We start from the raw sequence: 14,632 nt of genomic DNA, 5'->3' as shown, positions 1-14,632 counted from the left end.
GTTATTATGTCAAAACATTCATATTCTACTCATAGAAAGATTCACTTGTACCCTTGCAAGATGAACCACAGAAGTGAACCCTCGAATCCCTCTCCCTCCAGAATGGGGCGCAATCAGTGGAAAAACTCTGGCAACTAGTTTTCATTTCTTGCCAAGCAGATTGATTTTTCAGCCATAATTATATTTTAACTATTATTTTCTGAATCTAAAAGGGATGTTTGTTTACTTTTGTTTTATAAACATCTTTGTAAACATAATTTCTATCACTCTTACCTTTACACAGCTACCTACTTCAGCCACTTTAACAACATTTCATGATACCTTCCCAGATCGTTATTCTTTTAAAATATAGTTTTTAATGACTATATGGTATTTTTTCACATGGACATATCACAGATGAACCAAGGGATCAGCTAAAATACTTCCATCATCCAAAAGCACATGAAAACAGAAATAACTCATTTAATTATTAATGAAGCTTAGTATTATCATCACCTATCCTTCAGATGACACAGAAATATTTGAGAGGATGAATTTGAACACAAACTAAAACATACCAACTAATCTTAAAGATAAACTTGAACACAAACAAAAAACATACCAACTATACTATCAAAAAAAGCTCCACGGAGATGCCAATCATTCTTATCGTTTAGGAAAGTGATCATGTGGGACAACAAAACATCGTTGGCTTTCTGTCTTCCAAAGAATACACATAGTCGTGTTATTCCATTTTCCATTAACGTTTGTTTTACGATATTTTCAGGGTCACTTAGCAAAGTAACAACTTTCTGCTGGACCATTTCATGTAAGGCTTGGAGCTCTAAAAAGAGAAAAACATAAGGACAGGATCAACCTTTTCCCCCATACATACAGTCCTAGTCTTTTTTCATACTCATCAGAGGAACAGAATGATTACAGAAGCCACCAAGACAGGTCTTAATCACTCAGCTTTTCCACTCCTCACAGCTGTGCAAGATGGGAACATGAGATACAAACTGAAGAAGAGCCTAACAAGCAGAGGCCACTGCACGGTTACTCTCTCACTAATTAAGCAGCTCCATTTATGAGTTATTTAGCGACTGGCTTCTTCTCTGACCATATCTCCTCCTCGCCCTCCCCTTATATGTATTTATTTACTTTATTTACTTGTCTGTCTTTCTCTTACAAAATAAGTAAAGTCAAAAGCATGGATTTTCCTGTCTTATTCACTACCATATCCCTAGTGCTAGGCTAAGAGCAGACTCATAACTGTCTGAGGCAGGGCTAATGTTTAACAATTATTTACTGACTAAGTAAATGAGGACAGAGGCTACTGTTTAGACAGTCCTTTCTATCAAGGGAAAAAGCAACTGGTCCAATGTGTAAAATTATGTACTCTCTTTAAGAAAAACTTTAAGTTAATTTTAACTCCCAAGAAGTTCCAACATTTAATTTCTTTACCTAAAAAGCTCCAATTACATGGTTATAGAATGTAGAACAGTATTATTTTCCAAGTAATTCTATGAAAAAGCAAGCTAGGATTTCCTTCCTGATATATCCTCCTATAAGTTCAAAACTATTCCACTGTACACTGCCTAAAAATGGTGCCATTCAAAGAAGTAACAGCCATCATAGCTATTTACAGCATAAAAATCTAAAAACTTGACTTCTCTAGTTTTTACCAATTAAGAAACATCTGAGACTATAGTGAGTATGATTTTACTTCTGAACTTTTCACTCTCCAAACATTTACCAAAAGCCTGCAAAGAGCTGTACGGATACTAACAAACCTAAGACAAGGAGGAGTTTGACCCCACTGTGTTTACCATCACATCTGTTCCTTTATGATTAAAGGGGGAGGGAGTTGATATGTAAGGTACAGATAGTACGAAATAAAAACACTTCATGATTTAGATACTCAGAATATACTCGCATGAGAAAAGTTTAGATTCCTCAGCTGTGATGTTTCTAAAGTTTTTTTCTTTTTGAGAATTACATATTTTAGCTAGCTTTACTGTTCTCACAAATCAATTTTGGCTGAAAAACAATGAAGTTTAATAACTGTGGCGACAAGCTGATCATTTTCCAACTAGATAACTGTGTATGACAATACAGCAATCAGACACCAGGGATCCTTCCTATCTACTATAAATCTGGTATTCCTGCCTCTTACATGAAAATGATAAATGATAGTTTTTAAAAGTTAGCACTAGCAATCATTCCAAATAATAGGAATTCTGGAAGAGAAAATTTTACAACCTGTGTCATAATTTCCATTTGGATGCGTGACTTCATCTATTTCTTCACTATTGGGGTCATTTTCCATATTGAGATTTTTTAGCTGTACTAATTCCAGGAATCTCAGAGCTGTTTCTGCCAACAAAGCTATATTTTCTATAAGATAAAAAGGGAGAAAATTATAATCTTAAACTTTTGTGTTGTTTATAACTTTTCCTCAAGTTTTTATACATGTAACAGTCACAAAACCAAGGAAGAAAGCAGGACTTTTCTTTTTATTACTTAACCTAATCAGATTTTAGTAGTTAATCTCATAATCTACAACTATTTTTTCCCAACTGCTGCTTTCTTTTTTTTATTGTTGGAGATTTATTGAGGGTACACAGAACCAGGTTACACTGATTGCATTTGTTAGATAAGGGCCCCTCTTATAAGCTTTTTTAAAAAAATACAAATATAACCCAAAATATACCACCCAAATATACTGAGGAAAAACTAGCTTAATTCTTCTGCACAGACTTAGTCTTTAAACAGTATCTTGACAAATAACAGATTTATTAGACTGACACAGAAACATTCACACTAAAATAACAGATCAGGCTGGGCTTTGAAATCACACAGAACTGAACTCAAATCTTGACCTTACCAGTTATTAGCTGGCTGTCTAAACAATCTGAGTCTCGGTTTCTTCACCCATGAGTCACAGCTACCTCAAAAAGAAACCACTGTTGATTGCTTTACAAGTGATACTCTGAAGTTCCTAGTGGACCAAAGCATCAGACTGTTTGCCACACTTCTGTACTTGCTCAACCTTACTCTTTCTCCTTCTGATACTAAGACTGTCTGAAACTCCACACCACTGCAGAATACCTACGTCTAATATTTCTGCTGTCATTTATTATCAATTATGTCTACATTTTGCTTATACTTTCTTTTTCATTCCATTTTCATTTACTTTTGTATCTATATCCTTCCTTGCCTCCCACTTCCAGGCTTAACATATGACATTAAACCAAAGACTATATACTCTTTTCCTTCTTAGCAATGAACAGCAGTGAATATAAAACTCCACTACCTTAAACTTAACACTTAAAATAAGACTCACTTTTCCCTTGCCTTTTAACATCTCTGAAATCAAAATGCATCTTACAGACTGGGCATGGCGGCTCATATCTGCAATCCTAGCACTCTGGGAGGCTGAAGTAGGAGGATCACTTGAGCTTAGGAATTCGAAACCAAACTGAGCAAACTGAGCAAGAGCAAAACTCAGTCTCTACTAAAAGCAGAAAAAATAGCCAGGCATTGTAGCAGGTGCCTATAGTCCCGGCTACTCAGGAGGCTGAGGCAAAAAAGATCACTTTAGCCCAAGAGTTTGAGGTTGCTGTGAGCTACGGTACCACAGCACTCTACCAAGGATGACAAAGGGAGGGAGGGAGGGAGGGAGGGAGGAAAAGAAAAAAGAAAGAAAGAAAATACACTTTATAGTAAGTGAGATCTCTGAGTCTATCAAACACAGTGATCGTCCTCATCTTGAGGTCCTCCTCCCCATCACTGCCATGCTTTACACTGCACTCAAAAGAATAAAATTTTACCTCTACATAAACAAAATATTACTATCCTATAATCCCTGCTCATTCTTTTAAAGACAGAATTTTTCTGTCTTTAAAAGCCATCTCTTGATAAGAAGCCAAAATTCTAGAAGACTATCCCCACTTTAAAGAGTATATCTTTATAAGAAAAAGTCTCTTGCTTGCCTGACACCTATAAAGTCTCAGTAAATCTACACTTATTCCCCCATTCAAGCCCATAAACCACAGCACACTTGAAAGTTTGCTTTTACACAGGATACGAAACTATACAAGCATCTCTGAAATAAAAAAGAATTACTGTAAAAAGGAAGGGGGAAAAAAGTTAGCTTTAAACTTTTATAATCACTGACATGTGTTTTAATTATATTAGCCATATGAAGTCAAAAAGACTTCTTGCTCTATTTTTTAAAAGGCTGCTTTTTCATGTACTGGGCCATGAAGAAGCAACACTGCAAGGTGCTGGCACTGAGCCTGAGTTATTGTGGACTCTGACCATAAAGACCCAGTGAGGCCAAAGAAAAGCAGGATTGCTTCAAAACCAAGGTCTAGACCAGGAGCTCTGAGAACTGAGAACTAGGCCAGATAAAACTGGGTCATGCTATTTAGTCTCTCTTAATCCAAATTTCTTTACCCAGAAAATGAAAATAATATGGCATTTATTGTTCAAGGTTGTTACAAGGGTTAGCTGTAAGATCTTACTAACCAACCCTAACAATAACCCAGAGCAGTAAATGCCCTGACACACAGCTAATAAATAGCAGCTATTATGTTTATGCTACAGATACTACTCTAGTAACTGGATGTCAGTATGTTACTATGGCACAAACACATCAAAACCATACCTTTTTAACACAATTCAGAACAGATCAAGATACACCGGACCAAACACTAGGGTCATAAAATTCTGGTAAAGAAAGATACAGCTTGTTTTTAAAATCTATAAACCTCCATTTCACTTGATTTTATCTGGTTCAATTATTTATATTTGTCAAGTGAATTATAAATATGTTATATTATAAATACAAACTCTGATGTACCTTACAGAAATCCTGGATGTCTAGGCCTGAAGTTTATGTATATGTAGTAATAGAAACCAGAAACCATAAAAAAATAAATAGGCAGAAAGAGAAGCATAAATAAAAAATATGTGTATAGAAAAAATAAACTTATAAACACCATTCACTTGTTGGACATGCCTAGAGGTAAGACCACAGTTCAAAGACCATTTTTCACATTCCATTAAAATAATGACAGGTAAATGATAAAATGAATAAACTAAGCAAGTTTTTTTCCAAAAAGTGACAATATCATCACGACACATTTATGATGTCCTATTTACAAAGACTTCAAAACAGAGTCCTTGATTTCCATCTGATTACATCATGGAAATAAATTATGAAATTATGTAAATGTTCCAGTGATACTTTCCAAGCAAAAATAAGCTTTCAGAACTTGAGGAACTAAAAACATAAATATGCATCACTTAATTTTCTGAGTGAAAATTACAAGCAAAACAAGTAGGTATGTGTAACACACCTACCTCCATCACAAAAAAGCTACATGTTCTAACCAGTATAGTAAGTGGAAAAAGGATTTTAAAATTCAGTAAATTAATATTCCAGGTTCTGGCTGGATACAGTAGCTCATGCCCACGATGCTACCATTTGAGAGGCTGAGGTGGGAGTATTGGTTGGGCTCATGAGTTTAAGACCAGCCTGAGCAAGAAAGAGACCCAATCTCTACCAAAAATAGATAAAATTAGCCAGGTGTCATGGTGAGTGCCTGTAGTCCCAGCTCCTCAGTAGACTGAAGCAGGAGGATTACGTGAACCCAAGAGTTTGAGGTTGCTATGAGCTAGGATGCCATGGCACTCTAGTCCAGGCAACAGAGTGAGACTTTCTCACAAAATAAAAAAAATGCTGAGTTCTTTCAACACCAAATTACCCAGCAAAATTAATCTTTTCATCGGCAATAAAACTGTAGTATCCTGGCTCGGTGCCTGTGGCTCAAGCGGCTAAGGCGCCAGCCACATACACCTAAGATGATGGGTTTGAATCCCCAGCGGACCGTCCAAACTACAATGATGACTGCAACCAAAAAATGGCCAGGCGTTGTGGCTGGCGCCTGTAGTCCCAGCTACTTGGGAGGCTGAGCCAGGAGACTCACTTGAGCCCAGGAGTTGGAGGTTGCTGTGAGCGTGATGCCATGGCACTCTACCCAGGGGGATAGCTTGAGGCTCCGTCTCAAAAAAAAAAAACGAAACAAAACTGTAGTATCCTAAAATTGACAAAAAAGTATATTTGTTCAGAGAAACTTTTAAAGGCCTAAAGACACTAGTTCATAAGTACATGCGTGTAAACATTAGTCTTATTCCAATTTAAATGTAGTAGTCCGAATAAAAACACAAAATTCTGTATTATATGCTTATTTTCACTTGACAATTCTGATAATTTAAAAAAATGAGAGAACACACAAAAGTTAATTCCCAGGAGCAGATTAGCTATAAATATTATAGCTAATCTACACAAATAGTTCAAGGAGCAAAGTTCACACTTGGAATTCCCAAAGAAATCAGAAAAATAAAAGGTATTATAGTTACTAACTTAAAAAATATCTAAAAGGCTATTATTTGGATTCTTACCAGCATAGGCTAGTCTAACAATAGTAGCATCATCTTGGGCTAAGTGGGCTATGCCTGGCAGAATATATTCTGGATAAATATTGATATCATTGCGAGGAACCTCTTTGACAAGAGCAAGGATTTTGGTCAACGTCCTCAAGGCTTCAGCCCTCACTCTAGGAACAGAGTCATTGCTGAAATGCAAAAGATATGGAGTAATACGGTCCAAAAGGATTTCTACACTTAATCTTGGGGCCAAATGGAGAATAAGTTCCAAGGCAGCAAGCTTGGAATCACAGTATTTGAGGGTCTGTAGGCAGGATGTTATAACAGACACCAAGATAACCAGCCCATTCTCCTTAGGTTCTCCTTCTGCTTTTTCTGGCAGATCATGTCCACAGAGATTGTGAATAATGTTGCCCAAATCCTTCCGGATAACCAGAATACGCTCATCTGCAGAGAGAAATGTCTCCTTGGCAAACTGGGCCATGTAGGGCTGAAGAAAAGTATAAAATATTTCAGGAAAGGCATTGCCACGCTGCTGCTTTAAGTAATCTTCTGCCTCTAAGCGTTTATCTGGCTCACGGTTAATCATCTGAGTTACCTATAGCAAGGAAAGAAAGGGAATAAAAATAAATTTGATAACAGAAAACTAAACCAGATAAAAGCTACAAGGGCAATCTACACATGATTTAAAGGATTTTTCAAGATAATTCTAACTAGATTCTCAACGTTCACCTGACAAACTACCTTTAGAACCTGACTACTAAATGACATGCGACTCTATCATCCTAGAACACAATAAGAAATTACATACAAATGTATTACAGATGGCCCTAACACATAAAGAGGAGGTTACACTCTGATTCAGTAATCCTCATTTATTTAAGACAAGGAAATAATACAATATATTGGGCCCCACAACTCAAGAATTCTCACAAATTTTTCTGAGCCAAAGATACCACTGAAAATTTGAGGAAAGAAATGGATTGTCGCCTCCAAAGGAAAATGTATACAAATAAATTCTGCATACAAAATTACTCACAATTCTAGAAGGAATCAAAAAACTCCTGAAATCCATTTACATATCCCAGGTTAAGAGCTATGGTTTAGATTACTTGACTGCCACAAGTCCAAAGGCATACATGATTTAGGTATAACTTTAACATCTGGTCAAAAGGGACATCAGTGGCTTAAGTTTTTAAAGTAATGCAAAAGAGGCATTAAATTCCGCAAACAATACAAACTATAAACCTAATTTGAATTTATCCTGTACATAGTATCCTAGGAGAATAAGTTTTTTTAGAATATAAAACATAGTTCAGTCTTTCCTGGGTACACACAGTATTATCAGTCATTATTTAAATATATAAAATGTCATAAAAATGTATATAGTGGTTTGACATTTCTGTCTATATTTTACAAAAGAATCTGGCATTAAACTTGAAGGAATCAAATGCACTACAAAGAAAGGTATAGGTAAACTAATAGAATTACTTTTAGATTTGGATTAAGACTTAAAGATTAAGCAAATTCAGTCCTTTCATAGTTAAGAAAAGACAAGCTCAAAAACATGAAGTTACTTAACCAAAATAACATCAGGTTTGCCAATTCTTAATCTAGGCCACTGTTCGCTGGACCTCAGCTAAACTGGCTTCCTCTGAAGCATCTCATTCCTTAATATTTTCCATTTTTTTAGAGAAATTAAAATGTATTATATATGTCCCTACCTTAGTAAAGAATATTCTAATATTCTCAATATACCATAATCTTTTCTATGGGTCAGAGTCATCATCACAAGCATTAGTTACCATATGACTGACTTACAAAGATGCCCTCAAACAGTAATGTAGATATATGTCTTAGGTAAATTTGACGCACAGAATTCCTCACACCTCTTGTGCTACACTAACATGTGATTCTATAGGTATACAAAGCCAATGCTTCTGTATGAAATGGCCCTATATTGCTGTATTAAATTCAAGTTGATGTTTCCTGTCTCCTTCATTTTAGATGTCCATCTCCTTCATTTCTTACCAGTAAGCTTCATTCAGGACAAACTCTCCAATACCCAGACACTTCCGTACCACCTTCCAAATCTGTCCAATGTACAGATGAAGATTTTAATGCAAAAACAGATTTTTTTTTTTTTTAAATTCTGTGACTCAGGAGAAAAAAACACAGAAGAGCCTCTGCAAGTTTACCACCCAAGGGACTCTAACAAACTGGTCAACACACATAGTAGTCAATGTAGGGAGGTGGTCAATTATGGAGATTCTACTGTAGTACCTTTCTTCTAAGAAAGTAACAATAGGCTGTTTGTATTAGTTCATGGTGCTTTACTACTTTGTTTCAAATTTGAACGTTCCAAAAAGCTGACTAATACAAAAGTGGAAACATAATCCTATTTAAAACTTTATGGCTAATACTTGTAACACAGTTACCAGTTCTCTGATGCTGCGATCTTCAATTTTATTTAGCACTTGTTCAGGGAAAAAATGTCCATTTCTATAAGCCAGAAGTTGAGAGAGATCAAATAATGGTACACCTTCTGTAAAAAGCTCAGCTATCACACAACCTGGAAAACAGCAGATATAATCACATTAGAAATGAGATACAAAGTATCATGCAATATAGATTAAGAATTCAGAGAATTCATAAAACCCAAAATGCAAAAATCCCAAAGTAAATTAAATTTAAAATTTTAATCCAACATACAACTACAAGCATATAGGGAAAATGCCTATTATGAGAACATCAGTTTCTAAAGTCAAAAAAGAGCCAATTTTCCTCCCTCTTAAAAAAATTAAACTACTTACATTTTATAATTTAAAATGAAGGTGTGTGTATATATGTATTTACATATAGAGTGATAAAACAAAACTCTTCTTAAAGTACGGATTTGTAAGCATTAAGTTCATAACTACTAAAAAGTCACATTTGACAATTCATTTATTCATCATGAACCAAAAAAAGTGATTGTCTACTATACATTAGGCACTAATAAGCAGTACATAAAGCAGATAAAATCACTGTCCTCATGAAGCTTTCACTCTAAGAAGGAAGATAGGAAATACCCAGTGAGCAAACATAAAATGTGAAGGGCTAAGAGGTGTGGTTACATGAGAGGAAAAGTGGAATAACTATGAGTTTGTACTTAGATAATTTTCAAACTAGTATCTACATTCTCAAAAGGACAAAGCAATTCATGGACTCATTATGTGACATGTATTTAACAAGTCTTCAAAGAGATCCTACATAACCTCACCTCACAGCCTGGGCACTTGCTGGTCTCTCTGCCTAGAATGCTATTCCCCATATGGCACATTTGGGGAATAGCACATCTTTATACGCACATTCTCTTTTCTCTTTCCTATTCCCTATTTTTTTTCTCCACAACAACTTCCAGATTATATTTTATATATGGATGCTCTTCAATTTATGATAAGTTACATCTTGATAAACTAATCACAAATTGAAAATATCTTAGGTAGAAAATACATTTAACTCCAACATGCTTAAAACATTTATCTTAGCCTATAGTTGTGTCATCTAACACAAAGCCTATTTTATAATAAAGTGTTGACTATTTCATGTAATTTACTGAATATTGTACTGAAAGTGAAAAGCAGAATGGCTGTATAGGTATTCAAAACACAGTTTCTCCTACATATGTTCTGTTTTTGTACCATAGTAAAGTTGAAAAATCAGGATATAAGGCAAGAGAATCACTTAAGTCCAGGAGTTGGAGGTTGCTGTGAGCTGTAAAGCCCCGGCACTCTACCAAGGGTGATAAAGTAAGACTCTGTCTCTAAAAAAAAAAAAAAAAAAAAAAAAAAGGATGTAATGTTGGGGATGATCCACATTTGTTTCTGTATATCTATACTTGCCACTAGAATGCAAACTCCATGAGGAAAGGATTTTCTCTGTTTTGTTCACTGAAAAAACTCCAGCAACTAAGTTCCTGACATATAACAAACACTCACTAAATTTGTTAATTTCTATTTATATAAGGACAAATCTTAAACAACTTCAAACAACAGCTATTAAAAACATGACATGCAACAAGGAAATAGAAGACCTGAACGACACGACAAACCAGCTGTATCTAACAGACACCAATAGAACACTCTACTCAACAGCAAAATATAAATTATTCTCGAGTACACATGGAACACTCTCCAGATTAGACCTGTGCTAGCCCATAAAACAAGCCTCAGTTAGGTTTAAAAGAACTGAAATCATACCAACTATGACTGCAGTGGAATTACCGGAACAGAAATAAATAACAAAAAAGTTTTTGAAAAATTCACAAATATATAGAAATTAAGCAAGACACTCCTGAATAACTGATGGATTAAAGGAAACTTACAACATAGGTCAATGAAAAAGAAAACACAACACACAAAATCTTATGGAATGCAACTAAGCATTAATTTTTTTTTTTTTTTTTTTTTTTTTTTTTTTGCAGTTTTGGGCCAGGGCTGGGCTTTGAACCCACCACCTCCAGTATATGAGGATGGCAACCCACTCCTTTGAGCCACAGGTGCCACCCATTTAATTATTTTTTATTAAATTGTAACTTTGTACACTGACGCATTTATGGGGTTCAGGGTACTGTAAAGCAGTGTTTAGAGAAAACATATAGCTATAAACATCTATGTTTAAAAAACAAACAGCTCAGAACAACTTAAGATAGAAGAAAAAGTAAGCAAACTAAAATCAAAGCAAGCAGAAGGATAGGAATAATAAATTAGAGCAGAAATTAATGAAATAGAGAATAAAAACACAACAGAAGCTATCAACAAAATCAAAAGTTGGTGCTCTGAAAAAAATCAGTAAAATTGACAAACCTTTACTAAGAGGAAAGGCAAGTCAAATTGCGTAGTAATATCCCCTTCTAACTCATTTTACCACCAACCTTCATTCAACAGGAAAGAAAAGAATTATAAGAGAATACACTGAACAAATGTATGACAACAAACTGGATAAACTAAACAAAATAGATTCCTAGAAAGACAAAGTACCAAAATTGCCTTAAAAAAATGGAAAAATCTGAGGTAAACCTCTAAGTAAAGACCTTGAATTAGTAATGAAAAATTTCCCACAATGTGCAAGCCCAGATGGCTTACCAAGTGAATTCTAATAAACATTAAAAGACTAAACACTCATTCATAATTCTTCCTCCTGCTCTCACCCAAAAAAAAGAAGAGGAAGGAAGACTTCCTAATTCATTCTATGAGGCCAATATTACACTGATAGCAAATCAGACAAAGACATCACAAGAAAACCACTGACTAATACCCCTGATGAATATAGACACAAATATCCTCAAAAGATATTACCTAACTGGATCTAGGCTTATACACCACAGCCAAGTTAAGATTTATTTCAGTAATGTAAGAAAGTTCTATTTGTGAAAAACAATCAATGAATATACAACATTAATAGTAAATTGATAACAGGGGAAGAAATACATGATCATCTCAACACATGATCAAATCATGAATATACAACATAATAGGGGAAGAAACACATAGACATAGAAAGCACAGTTGCAAAATCCAACACTTCCATGATAAAAGTACTCAACAGATAGAGGGCATCTATGAAAATCCCATAGCTAATGTTATACTTAATGGTAAAAACTGAATGCTTTCCCTCTAAGACCAGAAACAAAACAGACATCAATGCTATTCCATTTTGCATGCAGAATATATAAAAGAACTCTTACATATTAATAATAAAAAGGCCAAAGAAATCTAAAAAAGGAAAAAGAATATCTGAATAGACATTTTTCCAAAGAAAATACAGTCATGTTTCACTTAATAACATGTCAGTAGGGATTTCATCATTGTGTGAACAGACCACACAGTGTACTTAAACACAAACATAGATCGTGCACACCTAAACTACAAGCTATGGTGTACTGCTCATAGGCTACAAACCTTTGCAGTACGTTACCTTACTGAGTACTCAAACCTTTGCAGTAGGTTACCTTACTGAGTACTGTTGGCAACTGTAACACAATGTTAAGTCTTTATGCATCAAAACATATCTAAACATAGCAAAAGTATAGTGAAAATATTGCATAAAAGATTAAAAAATGGTAAACTTGCATAGGGCACCTATCATGCATGGAGCTTATAGGACTGGGAGTTGCTCTGGGTGAATCAGTGAGTGAGAAGTGAGTGAATGTGAAGGGCTAAGACATTAATATACACTGCTGTAGACTTTTTGAGCAAGTAGGCTACATTAAGTTTATCAACACAAGTTTTCCTTTCTTCAATAATAAATTAGCTTTAGCTTCCTTAGTTTACTGTAACATTTTTACTTTATAAACTTTTGAACTTTTTAAACTTTTTTTTTTAAGAGATGGAGTCTCCTTGCTCTGTTGCCTATGCTGGAGTACAGCAACAGATCACAGCTCAATGCATCCTCAAAGTGGGTTCAAGTGATGTGGCTGATTTATTTTTTTTTAATGAGAGATGGGGTCTCACTGTATCATACTCCTGGCCTCAAGAAGTCTTTTTGCCTCAGCCTCCTGAGTGGCTGGGATTACAGGTGTAAGCCACAGCACAACTTTTTGACTCATCTGTTATTAACACTTAGCTTAAAATAGCAACACCCTATAATCTATACAAAAATACTTTTCATTATATCTTATTGCTAAGCTTTTTAATATTTAATTTTAGGGGAGGGGCAAGTCCAGTGGCTCATGTCTGTAATGCCAGCAATTCTAGAGGCTGAGGCAGGAGGATTACTTGAAGTTAGGAATCAGCCTGGGCAACATAGTGAGACCCCCAACTCTAAAAATATTTTTAAAAATTAGACAAGTTTGATAGCACATGCCTATAGTACCAGGTGCTTGGGTAGTTGAGAAAGAAGGATCTCTTGAGACAGGAATACAAGACTAGACCAACCTATTATTGCACACTGCAGGCTAGCCTGGGTAAAAGAACAAGAGCCTGTCTCAAAATTTTTTTTAAATTATTTTTTTATTATCACAAAATAAAAAAATAAAATTAAAAAAAATTTTTATTATCAAAAATTATCAAAAACATTTTTAATCTCAAAATGAAAAAAATTATTTTTATTATCAAAAATTATCATTAATTATCACTTAGTTATGTCATCAAGACATAGTTATTGATGACATATCAAAAACATTTTTATCTCAAATAATAAAAAATTATTTTTATTATCAAAATTTATTATTAATTATCACATAGTTACATCGTCAAGACATAACTAAGTGATAAGAATTTTTCAGCTCCATTATAATCTTATGAGACCATAGCTGTACATATGATATGACCAAAGTACATATCTTTATGCACTGCCTAACTATATATGAATTTATAGTAAACATATGAAAAGATGCTCAACTTCATTAGTCATTTGGGAGATACAAAGTAAAACCACAGTGAAATACTCCTTCACATTCGCCAGGATTGCTATAATTAAAAAGATAATAACAAATGTCAATGAAGATGTGGAGAAACTGGAGCCCTCAGACACTACAACAGAAATGTAAAATGCCCTGGCTACTTTGGAAAATAGTTTGGCAGTTTCTCAAAATGCTAAACTGAGTTACCAGAGGTACATCCCAAGATGCTGACACAGGTCCACACAAAAACCTAATACATGAATGTTCACAGTAGTCTAACTCCGAATAGCTAAAAAGTAGAAAGTACAATGTCCCTTTACGTGGTATATCCATATAATATACTATTATATGGAGTATAAATGAAGCATTAATACACGTTACAACATGGATGAGACTTAAGTAGAAGCCAATCACAAAAGGTCATATACTGTATGACTACATTTCTATGAACTGTCCAGAAAAGGCAAATCCACAGAAACATAAACAGATTCAGTGGTTGCTAAGAACTATGGAGAGAGAGGACAGGAAGTAAGTACTAATGATTTTCTTTTTAGATAAAGATGTTCTGGAATTAGATAGTGAGGATTGTTGTACAACTCTGTGAATCTACTGAAAACCAGTGAATTGTAGAAAAAATGTAAATTTTGGCTTGGCGCCTGTGGCTCAAGTGGCTAAGGCGCCAGCCACATACACCTAAGGTGGCAGGTTCGAATCCAGCCCGGGCCCACCAAATAACAATGACAGCTGCAACCAAAAAATAGCCAGGTGTTGTGGCAGGTGCCTGTGGTCCCAGCTACTTGGGAGGCTGAGGCA

The 14,632-nt window shown here is 34.9% G+C and overlaps 1 protein-coding gene across 1 annotated transcript in view; it reads right to left on the bottom strand.

Moving 5' to 3' along the window:
* The window catches only part of PIK3R4 (phosphoinositide-3-kinase regulatory subunit 4), a 64,880-nt gene that overhangs the window by 41,413 nt on the left and 8,835 nt on the right, over positions 1-14,632 (bottom strand). The window contains exons 3-6 of the mRNA XM_003781713.3: positions 8,874-9,007; positions 6,451-7,033; positions 2,242-2,376; positions 602-823 (exon numbers count right to left, since the gene is read on the bottom strand). Of these exons, the coding sequence (XP_003781761.1) occupies positions 602-823; positions 2,242-2,376; positions 6,451-7,033; positions 8,874-9,007 (1,074 nt within the window). The remainder of the gene's footprint in view (positions 1-601; positions 824-2,241; positions 2,377-6,450; positions 7,034-8,873; positions 9,008-14,632) is intronic.

The sequence above is a fragment of the Otolemur garnettii genome, unplaced genomic scaffold (genome assembly GCF_000181295.1).
Source record: "Otolemur garnettii isolate 467f Iridium unplaced genomic scaffold, OtoGar3 scaffold00002, whole genome shotgun sequence".
NCBI lineage: Eukaryota > Metazoa > Chordata > Mammalia > Primates > Galagidae > Otolemur > Otolemur garnettii.
This window is presented reverse-complemented; position numbering and strand designations above follow the sequence as displayed.